The 18,038-nt window shown below is 47.8% G+C and overlaps 1 protein-coding gene across 1 annotated transcript in view; it reads left to right on the top strand.

Moving 5' to 3' along the window:
- The window catches only part of USP35 (ubiquitin specific peptidase 35), a 39,644-nt gene that overhangs the window by 4,907 nt on the left and 16,699 nt on the right, over positions 1–18,038 (top strand). Inside the window, exons 2-3 of the mRNA XM_035115540.2 lie at positions 13,302–14,001; positions 16,590–16,725. Of these exons, the coding sequence (XP_034971431.2) occupies positions 13,320–14,001; positions 16,590–16,725 (818 nt within the window). The 5' untranslated portion in view covers positions 13,302–13,319. The remainder of the gene's footprint in view (positions 1–13,301; positions 14,002–16,589; positions 16,726–18,038) is intronic.

Genomic DNA, 18,038 nt, shown 5'->3' with positions numbered 1-18,038 from the left:
TCCTAAGGTGGGGCTTGAACCCACGACATGGTTGAAATATTATGCTGATATGCAGCAATGCCTCGGAGCTGTCGTGACTGCAGCTGTGCCTTGCCTCGCCCTCGCCCTCGCCCGCCCTGCCACCCCCTCTCGCCTGCCCGACCCTCCCGTCCTCTTGCTGCAGAGTTCCAGCATCACAGCGTCACCCAGAGACACCCACAAATATGAGTTATCCCTCTCTCTATTTCTTCCTTCCTTCCCTCCCTCTTCCATCCTTAATAAAATACGGGGGGGGGGAGATAAGCCCCACATAGAAAGCCCATCAACATGGGGGGGGTGACTCTTTCAAATACGGTATTTACCAGTAATTGGGGGGGGAGGCACCTAGGCCTCTAGGAGTTGGCTGCTATGTCTAGGACAATTAAAGAAAGCAGAATGATGCATATGCTATGGCAATATATCAATAGAATCATAGAATTGTAGTCGGAAGGGACCACAAGGGTCATCTAGTCCAACCCCCTGCAATGCAGGAATTTTTTCCTAAGGTGGGGCTTGAACCCACGACATGGTTGAAATATTATGCTGATATGCAGCAACGCCTCGGAGCCGCCGTGGCTGCGGCCGTGCCTTGCCTCGCCCTCGCCTGCCCTGCCACCCCCTCTCGCCTGCCCAACCCTCCCATCCTCTCCAGCCAAGCAGGGTAGCCACCCCCTCTCGCCAGCCCCAGAAGCACAAGGTGGCCGCTGCCGCCGCCGCCACAATGTCATTGGGCCTGCTGGCCCTGTAGCCCCGCCCACATTCCCACTTCGTGGCCCCTCCCCTCCCGTGCCTTGGCCCCGCCCCTGAACGACCATGGCTTGCCCCCCCCCCCAGTTTTGATCCTGGCTACGCCCCTGATATCCTGCCCTTTCTCCCAAAGGAAGTGGGTGTCATTTTTGAGGAACGCTTTGCCTCTGGTTTTGCTGATTATGAAAGTGTCTGCATTTTGCAAAACCTTGTTGTGTGAAGGCTGCTAATTTTTTTAAAAAAAATTTAAATCCTTAATACAAGTTGGCACTAGTCGAGAAATGTAATGGAAACGAAGTCGTACAGAATGTGGAGTAAAACATCCTGAGACCATGGGGCGATCTGTCTTGAGTTAAGCACTCTTTCAGTCCGATCCTATGCATGTTGACTCGGGGCTGAAGTCAAACGGCTGTGTTAAAAGCCTGGGCAGTATGTCTGGAGGTCCTAGGCTGCCCAGACCCCCCTCTCGGCCTCACTGATGTGGTCCAAAAGAAAGCAGAGCAAGATGTTTGGCGCCAGCTTGGCTGCGGGTGTTGCCGGAAGGAGGCGTGCAAGGCGCCATCCAACCGTCTCAAGGACTCCACTCCGAATTTGTGAGCCTTTTCTTCTCCCACAAGGCAGCGGAGGTTTAGGGCCAGAGTCTTCCTTTTTCAAACTCGGCTTTCCAGATGTTTTGAGACTACAGTTCCCATCATCCCTGACCACTGGTCCCGCTAGCTAGGGATCATGGGAGTTGTAGTCCCAAAAAACATCTGGAGGGCCGAGTTTGAGGAATCCTGTTCTAGATGGGCTCCCTTTCCAGGTTGGCAGGCCTCTCACTTCCCTCTACAGCACAGGCAGAAATTGCCTTCTTGATCAGGCACCCCCAAACTTCGGCCCTCCAGATGTTTTGGACTACAATTCCCAGCTTCCCTGGCCACTGGTCCTGTTAAGCTAGGGATCATGGGAGTTGTAGGCCAAAACGTATGGAGGGCCGCAGTTTGAGGATGCCTGTTCTTGATCCTTGGACCCACCCACTATTGGTCTTGCCTGCTCAATCCTCCGGAGCTTGTCTTTCCTTGCAGGGGAAACCCCTAACTCCCTGAGGTTTTGAGACCATCGGCTACCCTCACCTGTTTTAGCCAGCCTGTCAAAGTCGTTCCAGAGTGTGGCTGCTGTCACATACTGACAGCTTTTAGGAGCCACAGGTAAGAGCTGTGTGCAGGGTGGGGACCAAAGGTGGACAAACTACCCAGAAGGAGCAAAATGTGTCCCCCACCAGAGGTACCACCCTTCCCCTAACAACCCATACACTCTGCTAGGGTATTAAGAGAGAAAAAATTAATAAAGGTTTTTCTTTTCTTTTCTTGGCAAGGATAGGTAATGAAGGGAAAGCTTTGTGTATCATTTTGCAGTTAGTGGCACAGAATAAGGCCTAGGGGAAATGGTCATGCCACAGTCCTGATCATAAATTTTGGATGCAACCTTCTTTCAGAGCTTCACATTTGAAAAGCACAGGCTACTGTAGTTGTCTCCTCTTTTGGAGTGCAAATGTATGGCCACTCTGGGATGTGTTGCTTGTTGGTTTAATTTGTATGTTGGTTAAAGGGGGGAAATGCTAGGAATAATAAATAATAATAATAATAATAATAATAATAATAATAATAATAATAGATTTCCCTGGATGCCTAGATACAAGTTCGGGGCAAGTACTCTTTGATGAGAGAACCCCAGCAGAGAATTAGAATCACGAAACATCCAGCAAAGTAAAGTGTAGAAATATGAGACCTTTTAAATATCCCCTTCTTCCAAAGTCTCCCACTTCTCTTAGCATAGGAAGAGACCACACGTTTGACAAGTTGAAAAATGGTTTACTTACTAACTCTTCAAAGGTCAGATTCATGTGCTTTCCCATAAAGCAGCAAGAAAAGACCGGCAGTAAAATGGCAAATGTTTCTAAATTATTTCTATAGAAAAACAAAGATGGCTTACTTAAGACACGCAGTCCAAGCTTTGGCACATCTTGGTTAGACCCCCTTACTGGTAGGGTTCACATGGTGAAGGAGAGGGAACAAAGAGATTGGTAGGAGGAGTGACCTAGCTAAGCCTGGCAGGACAGCTTACTCTATGGTCTTAACCCCTTCATGCATTAATTAGAGTTAAGCATCTTGATTATATCAGGCTGATTTATCCCACACTGGTTTCCAAGGTTTAGTGGCCAGACCATGTCACTTGAAAGGGCACTAAAAAACCCACAGATTTGCAAGCATTGTTGACCAGGCAACAAGGACAACATGTCTGCATCCTGCACCTTCAACTTGCAAGGTCAGGGGTGGAGAAACTCTGGACCTCACCACCTGTCCCTGAGGGCTCTCCCCAGGTACACACCCTCTGGAGCCACCAGTCCTGCTTTTGACCTTCCATAAGGGGTTTTGCCTGACTGGAATGTCCCCTTGAACTCTGATGATGCTTCTTGTTTACCTGGATACAGGTTGGAGAGGGTTGTCTGAATGTGTGTAGAAGTGCGTTGGACAATCCACCATTCCTTCCCCCCGCCTTTTGCTTTTGGGTCCCGTATCTCGTTTTGTGTAGAAGCGAGCCTACCGAACGATGTCAGAACTCGCATTCATAGCCCTGCTCACTTTCTCCTCTGGCCCCACCCAGCAGTGACGTGCGGCCCCCAGAAAGCTGCCCAAAAGGGAATGTGGCTCTTGAGATGAACACTGTTCAGCACTTCCTCCTCTGCAGCACCCCAAAGTTCCCAAGGGTTTAAGCCAACAGCGCTGCCCCATAATTCCTGGTGCTTAGCAAGGGTGCAGGTCTCAGTGAGCCCAGACTGCCCAGCAATCTTGACGATGCAGAAAGTCGGTGATGTAATAGCTTGGCTGGCAGAGCAGGAGGTGGCTTTGGAAAAGGGATGAAGGACAGGGAGGTCAAGTTGAAATTTCCTCTTGGCTCCTTTCTTTGCTACTGCAGGATGGAAAGGGGGGGGGGGTGGAGAAGCTAGCAAAAGACTCTCCTCTCCCCGGCACACACCCTCAACCTCAACCCCATGCAGAAAATTGACTATGTAAGCAAGCAAGCAAGCACTTCTGTCTTCAGGATATGTTTTGATTTTATTGGGTTTTTCTTCTTAAAGGAACAGCATATTTAGGCTGAGATAATGACAGGCCATGAAGATGAGCTAAGTTGAAACAGAGAAGTGTTTTGTTCCCAGGCTACTGGGACATTGTTCATGTGTTCATTTAATAATAATAATAATAATAATAATAATAATAATAATAATAATAATTTTTATTTATACCCCGCCCTCTCCAGTCAAAACCTGGTTCAGGGCGGCTAACACCAATAAAATTACAATAAGACATAAAAAAGAAAACAATTAATTAAAATACAGATTAAAATACAATATTAAAATTTAAAATGCAGCCTCATTTTAAGTAGTCCATAAATCCAAACCATGAGGGAGGAAAACACAGGGGTCAGACTGAATCCAGCCCTAAGGCCAGGCAGAACAGGCCCTGTCTTGCAGGCCCTGCGAAAAGATGACAAATCCCGCAGGGCCCTGGTCTCCTGTGAAAGAGCGTTCCACCAAGTTGGGGCCAATACTGAAAAGGCCCTGGCCCTAGTTGAGGCCAATCTAGCCACCTTATGGCTCGGGATCTCCAGAATATTGTTGTTTGTGGACCGTATGGTCCTCTGTGGGGCATACCAGGAGAGGCGGTCCCGTAGGTACGAGGGTCCCAAGCCCTCCCATAAACCCAGGCTGCCTGAGGTCCTAATCCCCAACTTTATACCCTCCATCTGTTTCAAACTACAATTCTGATCAGCCCAGCAATGAAAGGCGTACCCAACTATGTTTAACCCACTGAAATTTCAGTGTGGCCTACTCTTGAGTATAGAAGCCACCCATAGTCCAAAACGTCTGTAAGACTGCTGTAGATCTAATTGTATATAGGGGTGTGTGTGTTTTAAAGGAATGTTGCTAAGCCACCTTGAATGCCATTTGGCATAAAGGTGTCCTACGAACCTTTCGAATCAGTAAATTTGGGGAGGAAGGGATAAACACGGCTGAATGTGTCTGAATAGCTCTGCAACAATAAGAGGATAATTGCATTGTCAACCGGAGAAAGACTGTAAGGTCGAAGTGTTGGTGCTGACCTTTAAAGCCCTAAACAGCCTCGGTCCAGTATACCTGAAGGAGCGTCTCCACCCCCATCATTCTGCCCGGACACTGAGGTCCAGCTCCGAGGGCCTTCTGGCGGTTCCCTCACTGTGAGAAGTGAGGTTACAGGGAACCAGGCAGAGGGCCTTCTCGGTAGTGGCGCCCGCCCTGTGGAACGCCCTCCCATCAGATGTCAAGCAAATAAACAACTATCTGCCTTTTCGAAGACATCTGAAGCCAGCCCTGATTAGGGAAGTTTTTAATGTTTGATGTCCCCCCTGTGGAAGGACGTGTGGATCCAGAATTGGCCTCTACAGTCACTTACGGACCCATTGTTAAAATCGTGTTTATGGAAGACAATCTTACTCTGCTACGAGGGATTGCCAAAGAAGAAGAATATTTGATGTTTTAACGTGTTTTTAATATTCTGTTGGAAGCCACCCAGAGTTGCTGCGGCATCCCAGTCAGTTGGACGGGGTATAAATAATAAATTATTAGTATTAGTATTAGTATTGAGGGACCCAGGTGGCGCTGTGGGTTAAACCACTGAGCCTAGGGCTTGCTGATCAAAAGGTTGGCGGTTCGAATCCCTGCGACGGGGTGAGCTTCCGTTGCTCGGTCCCAGCTTTTGGCAATCTAGCAGTTCGAAAGCACGTCAAAATGAAAGTAGATAAATAGGAACCGCGGCGTTTCCATGTGCTGCTCTGGTTTGCCAGAGGCAGCTTTGTCATGCTGGCCATATGACCTGGAAGCTGTACGCTGGCTCCCTCGACCAATAATGCGAGATGAGCTCGCAACCCCAGAGTCGGTCACGACTGGACCTAATGGTCAGGGGTCACTTTACCTTTACCTTTACCTTTACCTTTTAGTATTAGTATTCAGAAGCACTTGGCCTCTGAACCTGGAGGAGGCAATATGTAGCCATTGATAGCTTTACAATCCATGATGATCAAAACCTGGTTTGCAGGTAGAGCGACACAGGTGTGACACAGCAACAAATGTCATAGGCCAAGGTCACTAATCCCCAATCCTTTCTGCAAGTATGTGTCTCAGTTCCCTCAGTGACACCCCCCCCCCATGAAAACAGCAGGAAAGCCCCTCTATTCATGAATGGACTCAAAAGCTGACAGAATATGCGGAATTATATGGTCTATCAGAAAAAAATAAAGAATAAACCAAAACAGGAATTTGTTTCAAAATGGGAGGTCTTTAAAGTATATTTGAAATATATACTTTAAATTCTGTTGGAGCATTTAAATAATTTCAGTAATAGTTTCAAGTAAGATATGAGACCTAAGATCTATCTTCTTGTTGTTTAGTCATGTCCGACTTTTTGTGATCCCATGGACCAGAGCACGCCAGGCACTCTTGTCTTCCACTGCCTCCCGCAGTTTGGTCAAACTCATGTTCGTTGCTTCGAGAACACTGTCCAACCATCTCGTCCTCTGTCGTCCCCTTCTCCTTTCCCAACATCAGGGTCTTTTCCAGGGAGTCTTCTCTTCTCATGAGGTGGCCAAAGTATTGGAGCCTCAGCTTCACGATCTGACCTTCCAGTGAGCACTCAGGGTTGATTTCCTTAAGAATGGATAGGTTTGATCTTCTTGCAGAAATATCTAGAATTAGTTAAATCATGATAAAAGTGTGTATGGGCAACAAATAATACATAAATAAGGAATAAACGGGAGGTCGGGTCTATAGTTCTAAGACCAATTTTCGTTTTATTATTTTGTTAAGAAAATTTTGTGTTTATTGTTATTTTTGTTTGTATTTTTGCTTTCTTTCCTTCTTGCAGTTGTATCAATAAAAATTTGTGTTCTAGAATGAAAAAAGGAAACGGCAGGGAAGGACTGCATGCTGGTATACTGCCCCATCTTTTCTCACATTTCTCCCACAATTTTCTGGGTTAAGGAGGCTGCAAACAAGGATCATCTCCCCAGTAATCAACGACAGCAATAATTTTATTATTTATACCCCGCCCACCCGGCTGGTTTGCCCCAGCCATTCTGGGCGGCTTCCAACACGTATAAAAACGTAATAAAATGTCAAACATTAAAAAACTTCCTGATCAAATACAGGCAACTCCCTGTTTGTGTGGGGATCTTGTTCTGGGTCATTGTGCATATCGGCAGAGCATGTGTAAGCCAGTCCTGCCCCATTCCCACCCACCTCCGGGGCAAAAAACGGTGCACATGTTAGCGGTTGCGCATGCATGGGACGTGTGCAAAATAGTTGTTCCTTGTATTATGGAAATGAGCGCTAAGCATTCTCTGTATTCCGTCCGTTTTCCAAAAAGCGGCTTTTGCATCCCATTAAAGCTCCGGTAGAATGTGGAGATCAACAGCTAGAAAATCGTAAGGAAATTGGGATAAACTGCCGTGTGAACGGAACCTGACAGGAAGTGGCTTTCTAGGGTTTCAGGTGGGAGCTGGGAATCGAACTTGGCACCTCCGACATACAAAGCAGATGCTTTTACGCTCGCATTTACCGGCTTCCCGAAAGGAAAGTTCACAGTGGCAAAAATAATACCTTGGCCTTTTGTACGCAGTTCAAACTCCCCGTCGAGCGAGAGCTTCATTCTGTCTAGTTGTTGTTGTTTAGTCGTTTAGTCGTGTCCGACTCTTCGTGACCCCATGGACCATAGCACGCCAGGCACTCCTGTCTTGCACTGCCTCCCGCAATTTGGTCAAACTCATGTTCGTAGCTTCGAGAACACTGTCCAACCATCTTGTCCTCTGTCGTCCCCTTCTCCTAGTGCCCTCAATCTTTCCCAACATCAGGGTCTTTTCCAAGGATTCTTCTCTTTTCATGAGGTGGCCAAAGTATTGGAGCCTCAGCTTCATGATCTGTCCTTCCAGGGAGCACTCAGGGCTGATTTCCTTAAGAATGGATAGGTTTGATCTTCTTGCAGTCCATGGGACTCTCAAGAGTCTCCTCCAGCACCATAATTCAAAAGCATCAATTCTTCGGCGATCAGCCTTCTTTATGGTCCAGCTCTCACTTCCATACATCACTACTGGGAAAACCATAGCTTTAACTATACGGACCTTTGTCGGCAAGGTGATGTCTCTGCTTTTTAAGATGCTGTCTAGGTTTCTCATTGCTTTTCTCCCAAGAAGCAGGCGTCTTTTAATTTCGTGACTGCTGTCACCATCTGCAGTGATCAAGGAGCCCAAGAAAGTAAAATCTCTCACTGCCTCCATTTCTTCCCCTTCTATTTGCCAGGAGGTGATGGGACCAGTGGCCATGATCTTGGTTTTTTTGATGTTGAGCTTCAGACCATATTTTGCGCTCTCCTCTTTCACCCTCATTAAAAGGTTCTTTAATTCCTCCTCACTTTCTGCCATCAAGGTTGTGTCATCTGCATATCTGAGGTTGTTGATATTTCTTCCGGCAATCTTAATTCCGGCTTGGGATTCATCTAGTCCAGCCTTTCGCATGATGAATTCTGCATATAAGTTAAATAAGCAGGGAGACAATATACAACCTTGTCGTATTCCTTTCCCAATTTTGAACCACTCAGTTGTTCCATATCCAGTTCTAACTGTAGCTTCTTGTCCCACATAGAGATTTCTCAGGAGACAGATGAGGTGATCAGGCACTCCCATTTCTTTAAGAACTTGCCATAGTTTGCTGTGGTCGACACAGTCAAAGGCTTTTGCATAGTCAATGAAGCAGAAGTAGACGTTTTTCTGGAACTCTCTAGCTTTCTCCATAATCCAGCGCATGTTTGCTATTTGGTCTCTGGTTCCTCTGCCCTTTCGAAATCCAGCTTGCACTTCTGGGAGTTCTCGGTCCACATACTGCCTAAGCCTGCCTTGTAGAATTTTAAGCATAACCTTGCTAGCGTGTGAAATGAGCGCAATTGTGCGGTAGTTGGAGCATTCTTTGGCACTGCCCTTCTTTGGAATTGGGATGTAGACTGATCTTCTCCAATCCTCTGGCCATTGCTGAGTTTTCCAAACTTGCTGGCATATTGGGTGTAGCACCTTAACAGCATCATCTTTTAAAATTTTAAATAGTTCAGCTGGAATATCATCACTTCCACTGGCCTTGTTATTAGCAGTGCTTTCTAAGGCCCATTTGACTTCACTCTCCAAGATGGCTGGCTCAAGGTCAGCAACCACACTACCTGGGGTGTACGAGACCTCCATATCTTTCTGGTATAATTCCTCTGTGTATTCTTGCCACCTCTTCTTGATGTCTTCTGCTTCTGTTAGGTCCATTCCACTTTTGTCCTTGATTATGGTAATCTTTGTACGAAATGTTCCTTTCATATCTCCAATTTTCTTGAACAGATCTCTGGTTTTCCCCATTCTATTGTTTTCCTCTATTTCTTTGCATTGCTCATTTAAGAAGACCCTCTTGTCTCTCCTTGCTGTTTTTTGGAAATCTGCATTCAGTTTCCTGTATCTTTCCCTATCTCCCTTGCATTTTGCTTGCCTCCTCTCCTCCGCTATTTGTAAGGCCTCGTTGGACAGCCATTTTGCTTTCTTGCATTTCCTTTTCCTTGGGATGGTTTTCGTTGCTGCCTCCTGTATAATGTTACGAGCCTCCATCCATAGTTCTTCAGGCACTCTGTCCACCAAATCTAAATCCTTAAACCTGTTCCTCACTTCCACTGCGTATTCATAAGGGATTTGATTCAGATTGTATCTTACTGGCCCAGTGGTTTTTCCTACTTTCTTCAGTTTAAGCTGGAATTTTGCTATAAGAAGCTGATGATCTGAGTTACAGTCAGCTCCAGGTCTTGTTTTTGCTGACTGTATAGAGCTTCTCCATCTTTGGCTGCAGAGAATATAATCAATCTGATTTCGATGCTGCCCATTTGGTGATATCCATGTGTAGAGTCGTCTCTTGTGTTGTTGGAAGAGAGTGTTTGTGATGACCAGCTTGTTCTCTTGACAGAACTCTATTAGCCTTTGCCCTGCTTCATTTTGAACTCCCAGGCCAAACTTGCCAGTTGTTCCTTTTATCTCTTGATTCCCCACTTTAGCATTCCAATCCCCTGTAATGAGAAGAACATCCTTCTTTGGTGTCATTTCTAGAAGGTGTTGTAGGTCTTCATAGAATTGGTCAATTTCACTTTCTTCAGCACCGGTAGTTGGTGCATAAACTTGGATTACTGTGATGTTAAAAGGTCTGCCTTGGATTCATATCGAGATCATTCTGTCATTTTTGAGATTGCATCCCATTACAGCTTTTGCCACTCTTTTGTTGACTATGAGGGCCACTCCATTTCTACTACGGGATTCTTGCCCACAGTAGTAGATATGATAGTCATCCGAACTGAATTCGCCCATTCCCTTCCATTTTAGTTCACTGATGCCCAGGATGTCGATATTTATTCTTGTCATCTCATTTTTGACCACATCCAGCTTACCTCCATTCATGGTTCTTACATTCCAGGTTCCTATGCAATATTTTTCTTTACAGCATCGGACTTTCCTTTCGCTTCTTTACAGCATCGGACTTTCCTTTCCTTCCTTTTGTACGCAGTTCAAACTCCCCGTCGAGCGAGAGCTTCATTCTGTCTAGTAGTTCTAGTGAAATCCCAGCGTCTCCAGCAGATTTATTACCTCCCCCCATTTCTGTTTTTGTTGCTAATTAGTGAAAGAGTTTCCTGATTTTCACTTCCCTCCCCCCCCCCCCCGCCCTCAGACTTTTATTGGAAAGAAGCACAACGGTTTCATTCCTAGCCCAGGAGCACCGGCGAATGTTGGTAGGGACGGGCGGCGCACGCCACATGCTGCTGCAGAATTATCCTCTCATCTGAGTGATGGTGCACGATCAGCATAAAGCCCAGTCTTTCCTAACGAGGAGCCAGTAATTGCCTCTGAAACATGAGTGCCCACCTGGGGATTCATGGTCTTGATGGGTGGGAGGGGAGAGAGCTGTGCAGCTGGCGTTTTGGCAGGCTGAATGGGACCAGGTCCGCGGTGCTCAGGGCCGGCCCTGCCGTTAGACAGAGTGAGGCAGCTGCCTCAGGCGGCACGTGCCAAAGGACAGGCAGTGATGCAGAGAGGGTTTGAAGGACAGAACTGTGTTGTGCCACGTGAAAGAGGGTGCTGTCCCCTCAACTTTAAGTAAGGTTCGACTGTCTGGTTAGCGTCCGTTATGTGCCATCCTGTTCTTGCCTCAGGCAGCAAAGTGTCTTGGCCCGGCCCTGGTGTCAGTGCCCAGCAGGATCTACTGTTTTCTCTAGTTCTTTTATCAGCACTATGGGGATCGATATGGGAGCCGCCATTTACTTTCCCCACAAATGCCACCGATAGAGCATTGGCCAAGGGCATTATGGGGAGTGCAGATAACTTTTCTTTGCTCCCCATAGTCAACTGGAATGGTGTGTTATCACACCAGGTGAACTCTTTGCCTTATGAGGAACGGCTTAGGGAGCTGGGTATGTTTAGCCTGGAGAAGAGAAGGTTAAGGGGTGATATGATAGCCATGTTCAAATATATCAAAGGATGTCATATAGAGGAGGGAGAAAGGTTGTTTTCTGCTGCTCCAGAGAAGCGGACACGGAGCAATGGATTCAAACGACAAGAAAGAAGATTCCACCTAAACATTAGGAAGAACTTCCTGACAGTAAGAGCTGTTTGGCAGTGGAATTTGCTACCAAGGAGTGTGGTGGAGTCTCCTTCTTTGGAGGTCTTTAAGCAGAGGCTTGACAGGCATATGTCAAGAATGCTTTGATGTTGTTTCCTGCTTGGCAGGGGGTTGGACTGGATGGCCCTTGTGGTCTCTTCCAACTCTACGTTTCTATGATTCTATGATTAACTCATCCAGACTCTCCCACATAGGAGGCAGTAATGAAGGGTATGTTTAGCCTGGAAAAGAGGAGAGTGAGAAGAGAGAGAGACGATAGCCATCATCAAATATCTAAAGGGTCACATGGAAGATGGAGCAAGCTTGTTTTCTCCTGCTGTGAACGGCGGGACTCGAACCAATGGCTTCATGCTGCAACAAATGAGATTCTGACTAAACATCAAGAAGGACTTTCTGAATGTAAGAGCTGTTCAACAGTGGTCTCCCTCAGGAGGTTGTGGACTTTCCTCTTTGGAGGTTGGATGGCCATCTGTCATGGATGCTTTAGCTGAGATTCCTGCATTGCAGGGGGTTGAACTAGATTAGCTTTGGGGTCCCTTCCAACCCTACAATTCTACAATTCTAATTCCCAAATGCATCTCTCTCAGTCACACACCCAGAGCACACTTGTGCACCCCATTCAGAAAATCTCTACCAGTGAAGGAAGTGCAGTGGTACCTCGAGTTACAAACCCTCAGGTTACAAACGCTTCAGGTTACAAACTCCGCTAACCTGGAAGAGTTACAGTACTGAGAACTTTGCCCCAGGATGAGAACGGAAATTGTGTGCCGGCGGCGCAACGGCAGCAAGAGGCTCCATTAGTGAAAGCACGCCTCTAGTTAAGAACAGTTTCAGGTTAAGAACGGACCTCCAGAACGAATTAAGTTCATAACTAGAAGTACCACTGTACTTGCCGTTTCAGCCCTCCTATTAAAATACATAAATCCTAGAATCGTAGAGTTGGAAGAGACCACAAGGGCCATCCAGTCCAACCCCCTGCCGAGCAGGAAACACCATCAAAGCATTCTTGACGTATGCCTGTCAAGCCTCTGCTTAAAGACCTCCAAAGAAGGAGACTCCACCACACTCCTTGGTAGCAAATTCCACTGCCGAACAGCTCTTACTGTCAGGAAGTTCTTCCTAATGTTTCGGTGGAATCTTCTTTCTTGTAGTTTGAATCCATTGCTCCGTGTCCGCTTCTCTGGAGCAGCAGAAAACAACCTTGCTCCCTCCTCTATATGACATCCTTTGATATATTTGAACATGGCTATCATATCACCCCTTAACCTTCTCTTCTCCAGGCTAAAGATACCCAGCTCCCTAAGCCGTTCCTCATAAGGCATCGTTTCCAGGCCTTTGACCATTTTGGTTGCCCTCTTCTGGACACGTTCCAGCTTGTCAGTATCCTTCTTGAACTGTGGTGCCCAGAACTGGACACAGTACTCCAGGTGAGGTCTGACCAGAGCAGAATACAGTGGTACTATTACTTCCCTTGATCTAGATGCTATACTCCTATTGATGCAGCCCAGAATTGCATTGGCTTTTTTAGCTGCTGCATCACACTGCTGACTCATGTCAAGTTTGTGGTCTACCAAGACTCTTAGATCCTTTTCACGTGTACTGCTCTCAAGCCAGGTGTCCTGATTCCCCTACAACAACAAATACACGAGGGCCACCAAATTGGTTCCCACGGGTGCTGTGTTGGCAATCCCTAGCCTACGGCATTCTGAAACGTTGCAATTTTATTTCCGTCCTTGGGAGAAGTAAATTTGTAAACTAAACTTGTCGTTGTTCGATTCTCTTTCAGCACGTGTGGTGCGCCAGCATGGATAAGATTCTCGAAGCCATTCTGATGTCCTCCTACCCCGACCACATGAAGCAAGGGCTGGTGCGGCGAGTCATAGAGGCTTCGAAGCAGTCGATGGACAGCGAGCAGTGCTGGCTGATGCTTGAGCTTTCGACCAAGCTTTTCCTGGTGGGCGACACCAAGTTCAAGAGGTCCATCGGCAAAGAGGTCCTGGAAGCCTACGGCCATTACCACCGGGAAGCCTTTGAAGAGTTCTTCAACGCCCGTTTCCTCCTGAGCCTCTTGCAAGAGGGTTACGGGCCCCTCGGGAAGAGGAGTGTTTATGTGCTAGATTACATCCACCTGGGGCTGCCCTTTGTCTCGGACGGCCCCTCGGCCAACGACATCTTCAGCCTGCTCAGGACGGAGGTTCTCCGGAAGGTCTGCGAGAGGCCGGGCCTGAAGCAGTGCGTCAGAATCAGCAAGCTCTTAACCCAGTACCCGCAATGTATCCCCATGGGCAAGCGCCAAGCCCTCTTTTGCCAGCAGCTTGTAAGGTGCATCGGGCAGTTCCGCCCTGCCTCGGGAAGGGAGGAGGCCATTGTCGACTTCCTGGACCAGGTGATTAAAGTCAGCGCCTTGCTGCAGAAGATCTGGAAGACTCAGGTGTCTTCCATTCTCCCGTCCCTGAAAGAGCTCTTCACTATCATCTCTTCGACAGGTGAGGGGGCTGCACGTGTGGAACATGTTTCGTAGCATCAGTGCTAGTGATAATCATGGTTTGTGGTGGTGTGTGTGTTGATTTTTTAAGTTACAGGTAGGTAGCCGTGTTGGTCTGAGTCGAAGCAAAATAAAAAAAATTCCTTCAGTAGCACCTTAAAGACCAACTAAGTTTTTATTTTGGTATGAGCTTTCGTGTGCATGCACACTTCTTCAGATACACTTGAAACAGAAGTGTCAGACCCTTATATATATACAGAGGGTGGGGTATGTGGGGGGGGAATGGGTGATGGGCTGATGGGAGTGGTAAACCTGTAGATGGCTGTTAACGACTGCTGATGACTGCAATTAGTCCTGGGGGGGGGGAGCAAGGGCTGAGGCACTAAAGAAAGCTTGATCATGCATAATGAGATAAGAATCCGATGTCTTGATTCATCCCAGGTGGCTCCATGGTTTTAAGCCTGGTTTTAAGGTTTTAAGAAGATCTCAAAGCAGCTGTTTTATTACAGAGAAATTTCAGGAACAGACTGGAAAGAGAAGTTGCTGAATTGGAACTCTTTACCAAGCTTAAAACCATGGAGCCCATCAGCCCATCACCCATTCCCCCACCACCCTCTGTATATATATATAAGGGTCTGACACTTCTGTTTCAAGTGTATCTGAAGAACTCTTAAGAGAGTTTTGTTTTTTAAAAATTATTATTAGATTATAGATGATGGTGGGGGTGTTTGGGGAGGGATCGTACCTCTGTTGGAGGACATGACGTGCCCCTTCTTGGGTAGTTTATCCACCTTTGGTCCCCACTCTGCACTTACCTCTCATCTGGGGCTTGTAGAAGCTGCCAGCGTGTGACAGCAGCCACACCTGGGAAACAGCTTCAGCTGGCTAGATAACCCAGGTGAGGGTAGCTGATGCTGGAGATTCATTCCCCGTGTCTGCAGTCATGGGATTGTTGTCTATCACACGACAGTGTGTACTTACATTCCACGGAGTGGGAAGTGACGGAGATAGGATGTTTGTGTTACTGTGTTCTGTGAAATGGGATTATTGTCCTTTGTTCTTTCTCTTTGCTGTCTGATGTTAGAGAGAGAGGGAGCCATGTTGCAGTGCTCCATGTGTGTTTATATGTAAATAAACATAGATTAGCCAAATGCTGAGTTGCTTAGGTCTGTTACGCAAACTGCGAACACTCTACGGGTCCCTAAGTGTGCTGATATCTGTTGGCATCAGTCACTGTGATGTTCGGGCAGAAGAAAGCTTTTGAAGCTCCCGAAGATCAACCAGGAGGGAGAGAACATGTCAGTTGGGCATGTGTCTCTGCTAGGGTCATACTCGTGTGTAGGATGACTCCTAACAGCCAATGGGTCTCAAACCCTCAGGGAGTTAGGGACTTCATGAGAAGACAGGCTCCAGCGGATTGAGAGAACAAGACCAATAGTGGGTCCAACGGTCAAGAAGGCGGCTTCTGCAGGGACTGCAGAGGGAAGTGAGGGGCAGATGGGGCTTGTCTACCTGGGGAGGGAGCCCACCTAGGATATCCTAAACCTTGGCTGCCTTGTGGGATATATTTGGCTAAGGAATAAATCAGGCATAGGCAAACTCGGCCCTCCAGATGTTTTGGGACTACAACTCCCATCATCCCTGACCACTGGTACTGTTAGATAGGGGTGACGGGAGTTGTAGTCCCAAAACATCTGGAGGGCTGAGTTTGCCTATGCCTGGAATAAACCCTAAACCCTACACAAATCCAAAGTGGAGTCTCTAAGACGGTTTGGACGGCGCCTTGTACGCCTCCTTCCGGCAACTCCTGCAGCCAAGCTGGTGCCTTTGGACCACATCAGCGAGGCTGAGAGGGGGGTCTTGTCGCCTGGGCAGCCCAGGACCTCCACACACACTGCCCAGGCTTGCGTCCCAGGGAGGTCACTTTGGTGCTGCTAACACCGCAGTTTGACTTCACCCCCGGAGGCACACTCCATTGCCTCTCAAGACAGACGGATGCCAGCCACAACAATATAACTGGGGGAGCCATACACATTTCAGATATGCTGATTTAGGTTTGCCCTGACCTCTGTTTCCCTTTTCTGGTGTGTGTGTGTGTGTGTGTGTGTGTGTGTGTGTGTGTGTGTGTGTGTGTGTTTGAGTATTTGATTTGTTAGCTGCCTGGAAGTCCCTGGATAGGTAGAAACACACAGTGAAATAAATCATAGAATCATAGAATCATAGAATCATAGAGTTGGAAGAGACCACAAGGGCCATCCAGTCCAACCCCCTGCCAAGCAGGAAACACCATCAAAGCATTCCTGACAAATGGCTGTCAAGCCTCTGCTTAAAGACCTCCAAAGAAGGAGACTCCACCACACTCCTTGGCAGCAAATTCCACTGCCGAACAGCTCTTACTGTCAGGAAGTTCTTCCTAATGTTTAGGTGGAATTTTCTTTCTTGTAGTTTGAATCCGTTGCTCCGTGTCCGCTTCTCTGGAGCAGCAAATATGTTGCTAAAATGTGCATTGCTAAGCAGCTGTGAAGTAGACCGTCCTAATTCTTGATGCCACTTGTTTTTGGATTGCCTCTGCCTTTGACGGTCTTGTAGATGAGCAGGACCCACCATCGATTGCCTTAGCCAGCGTGGTCCAGTACGTTCCCCTAGAACTCATGGATGGTATCCTTAGAAACCTCACCAACGACGACAGCATAACGGATGTGCAGATGTTGATGGCAATTGGCAGGTAAGGAATGCCGAGGGAGAGAAGGGTTCCCCAGAGTGTACTTGCAGGGTGGGTTGCTTTCACGAATGGTGCTAAAAATACTTTTTTGTGGTGTGTGCAAAGGAACAGAAGAAGGGCCTGCAGGATCAGGCCAGTGGTCCATCCATTCCAGCATCCTCTTCTCACAACACCCACCCAGATGCCTCTGGGAAACCCTCAAGCAGGAACCGTGCACAAGAACACTCTCCCCTCTGTCAACTTCTAGAAACTAATATTCGGAATTATTGCGGCCTCTGATGGTGGAGATAATAGCCAGGGATAGCCTTATCCTTCAGGAATTTGGCCATAACTCTGTGGGTTAAACCACAGAGCCTAGGGCTTGCCGATCAGAAGGTCGGCGGTTCGAATCCCCGCGACGGGGTGAGCTCCCGTTGCTCGGTCTCTGCTCCTGCCAACCTAGCAGTTCGAAAGCACATCAAAGTGCAAGTAGATAAATAGGTACCACTCCGGCGGGAAGGTAAACGGTGTTTCCGTGTGCTGCTCTAGTTCACCAGAAGCGGCTTTGTCATGCTGGCCACACGACCTGGAAGCTGTACGCCGGCTCCCTTGGCCAATAACACGAGATGAGCGCCGCAACCCCAGAGTCGGTCACGACTGGACCTAATGGTCAGGGGTCCCTTTACCTTTACCTTTACGGCTCTGTGTCAAGAAGTACTACCTAAATAGCCTCCGGTTCATATTTATCCCTGTGTCAGAATACACAAGGGAATGGGGGCAGTGCCCGATGTCATGGGCTGGTTGGACGCAGAGGAATGGTGGGAGGAACCAGCTGGGGAACCCCCAAGGGAAGAAGGCTCAGAGCCTGGGGAGTGGTGCTGGGACAACACAGGTGGTCAAGGATGGTGTCTCTTTCCTGTTGCTGCAACAAGCTCCCCTTCTAACTGGTCTCCCAGAACCAGGAGAGGCATGAAGTGGGAAGACAAAAGGCAGAAACAGAGGCGCAGTCTCTGATTACTTGGAAAACACCCAGGAGAGGAGAAGACATAGCTGGCTGGGGGGGGGGCATGACCTGAGTTTCTGTGCTCACGAGGCCTCCCACCCCTCTGCAGATCCTGTTTTGCTACTGAAGAGTTAGCTCCAGCTGGCCCAGTGTGATTTAGTGCGGGCTATTGCTCCTGTCACGCACCAACCTCAGACTACCGCCCCTGCTTTCTTTCTTACATCTAGTCCGAGGGAGCTGGCTCTGGCTATCGGCCCTGCTTTAGCTTCGGGGGTTGCCCCTTGTAGAATTCTGTCTGTGTCTTTGTGCTTAGGCCAGCCTGCCTTCCACCCCA

Source organism: Zootoca vivipara, chromosome 4 (assembly GCF_963506605.1).
Source record: "Zootoca vivipara chromosome 4, rZooViv1.1, whole genome shotgun sequence".
Lineage (NCBI taxonomy): Eukaryota > Metazoa > Chordata > Lepidosauria > Squamata > Lacertidae > Zootoca > Zootoca vivipara.
This window is presented reverse-complemented; position numbering and strand designations above follow the sequence as displayed.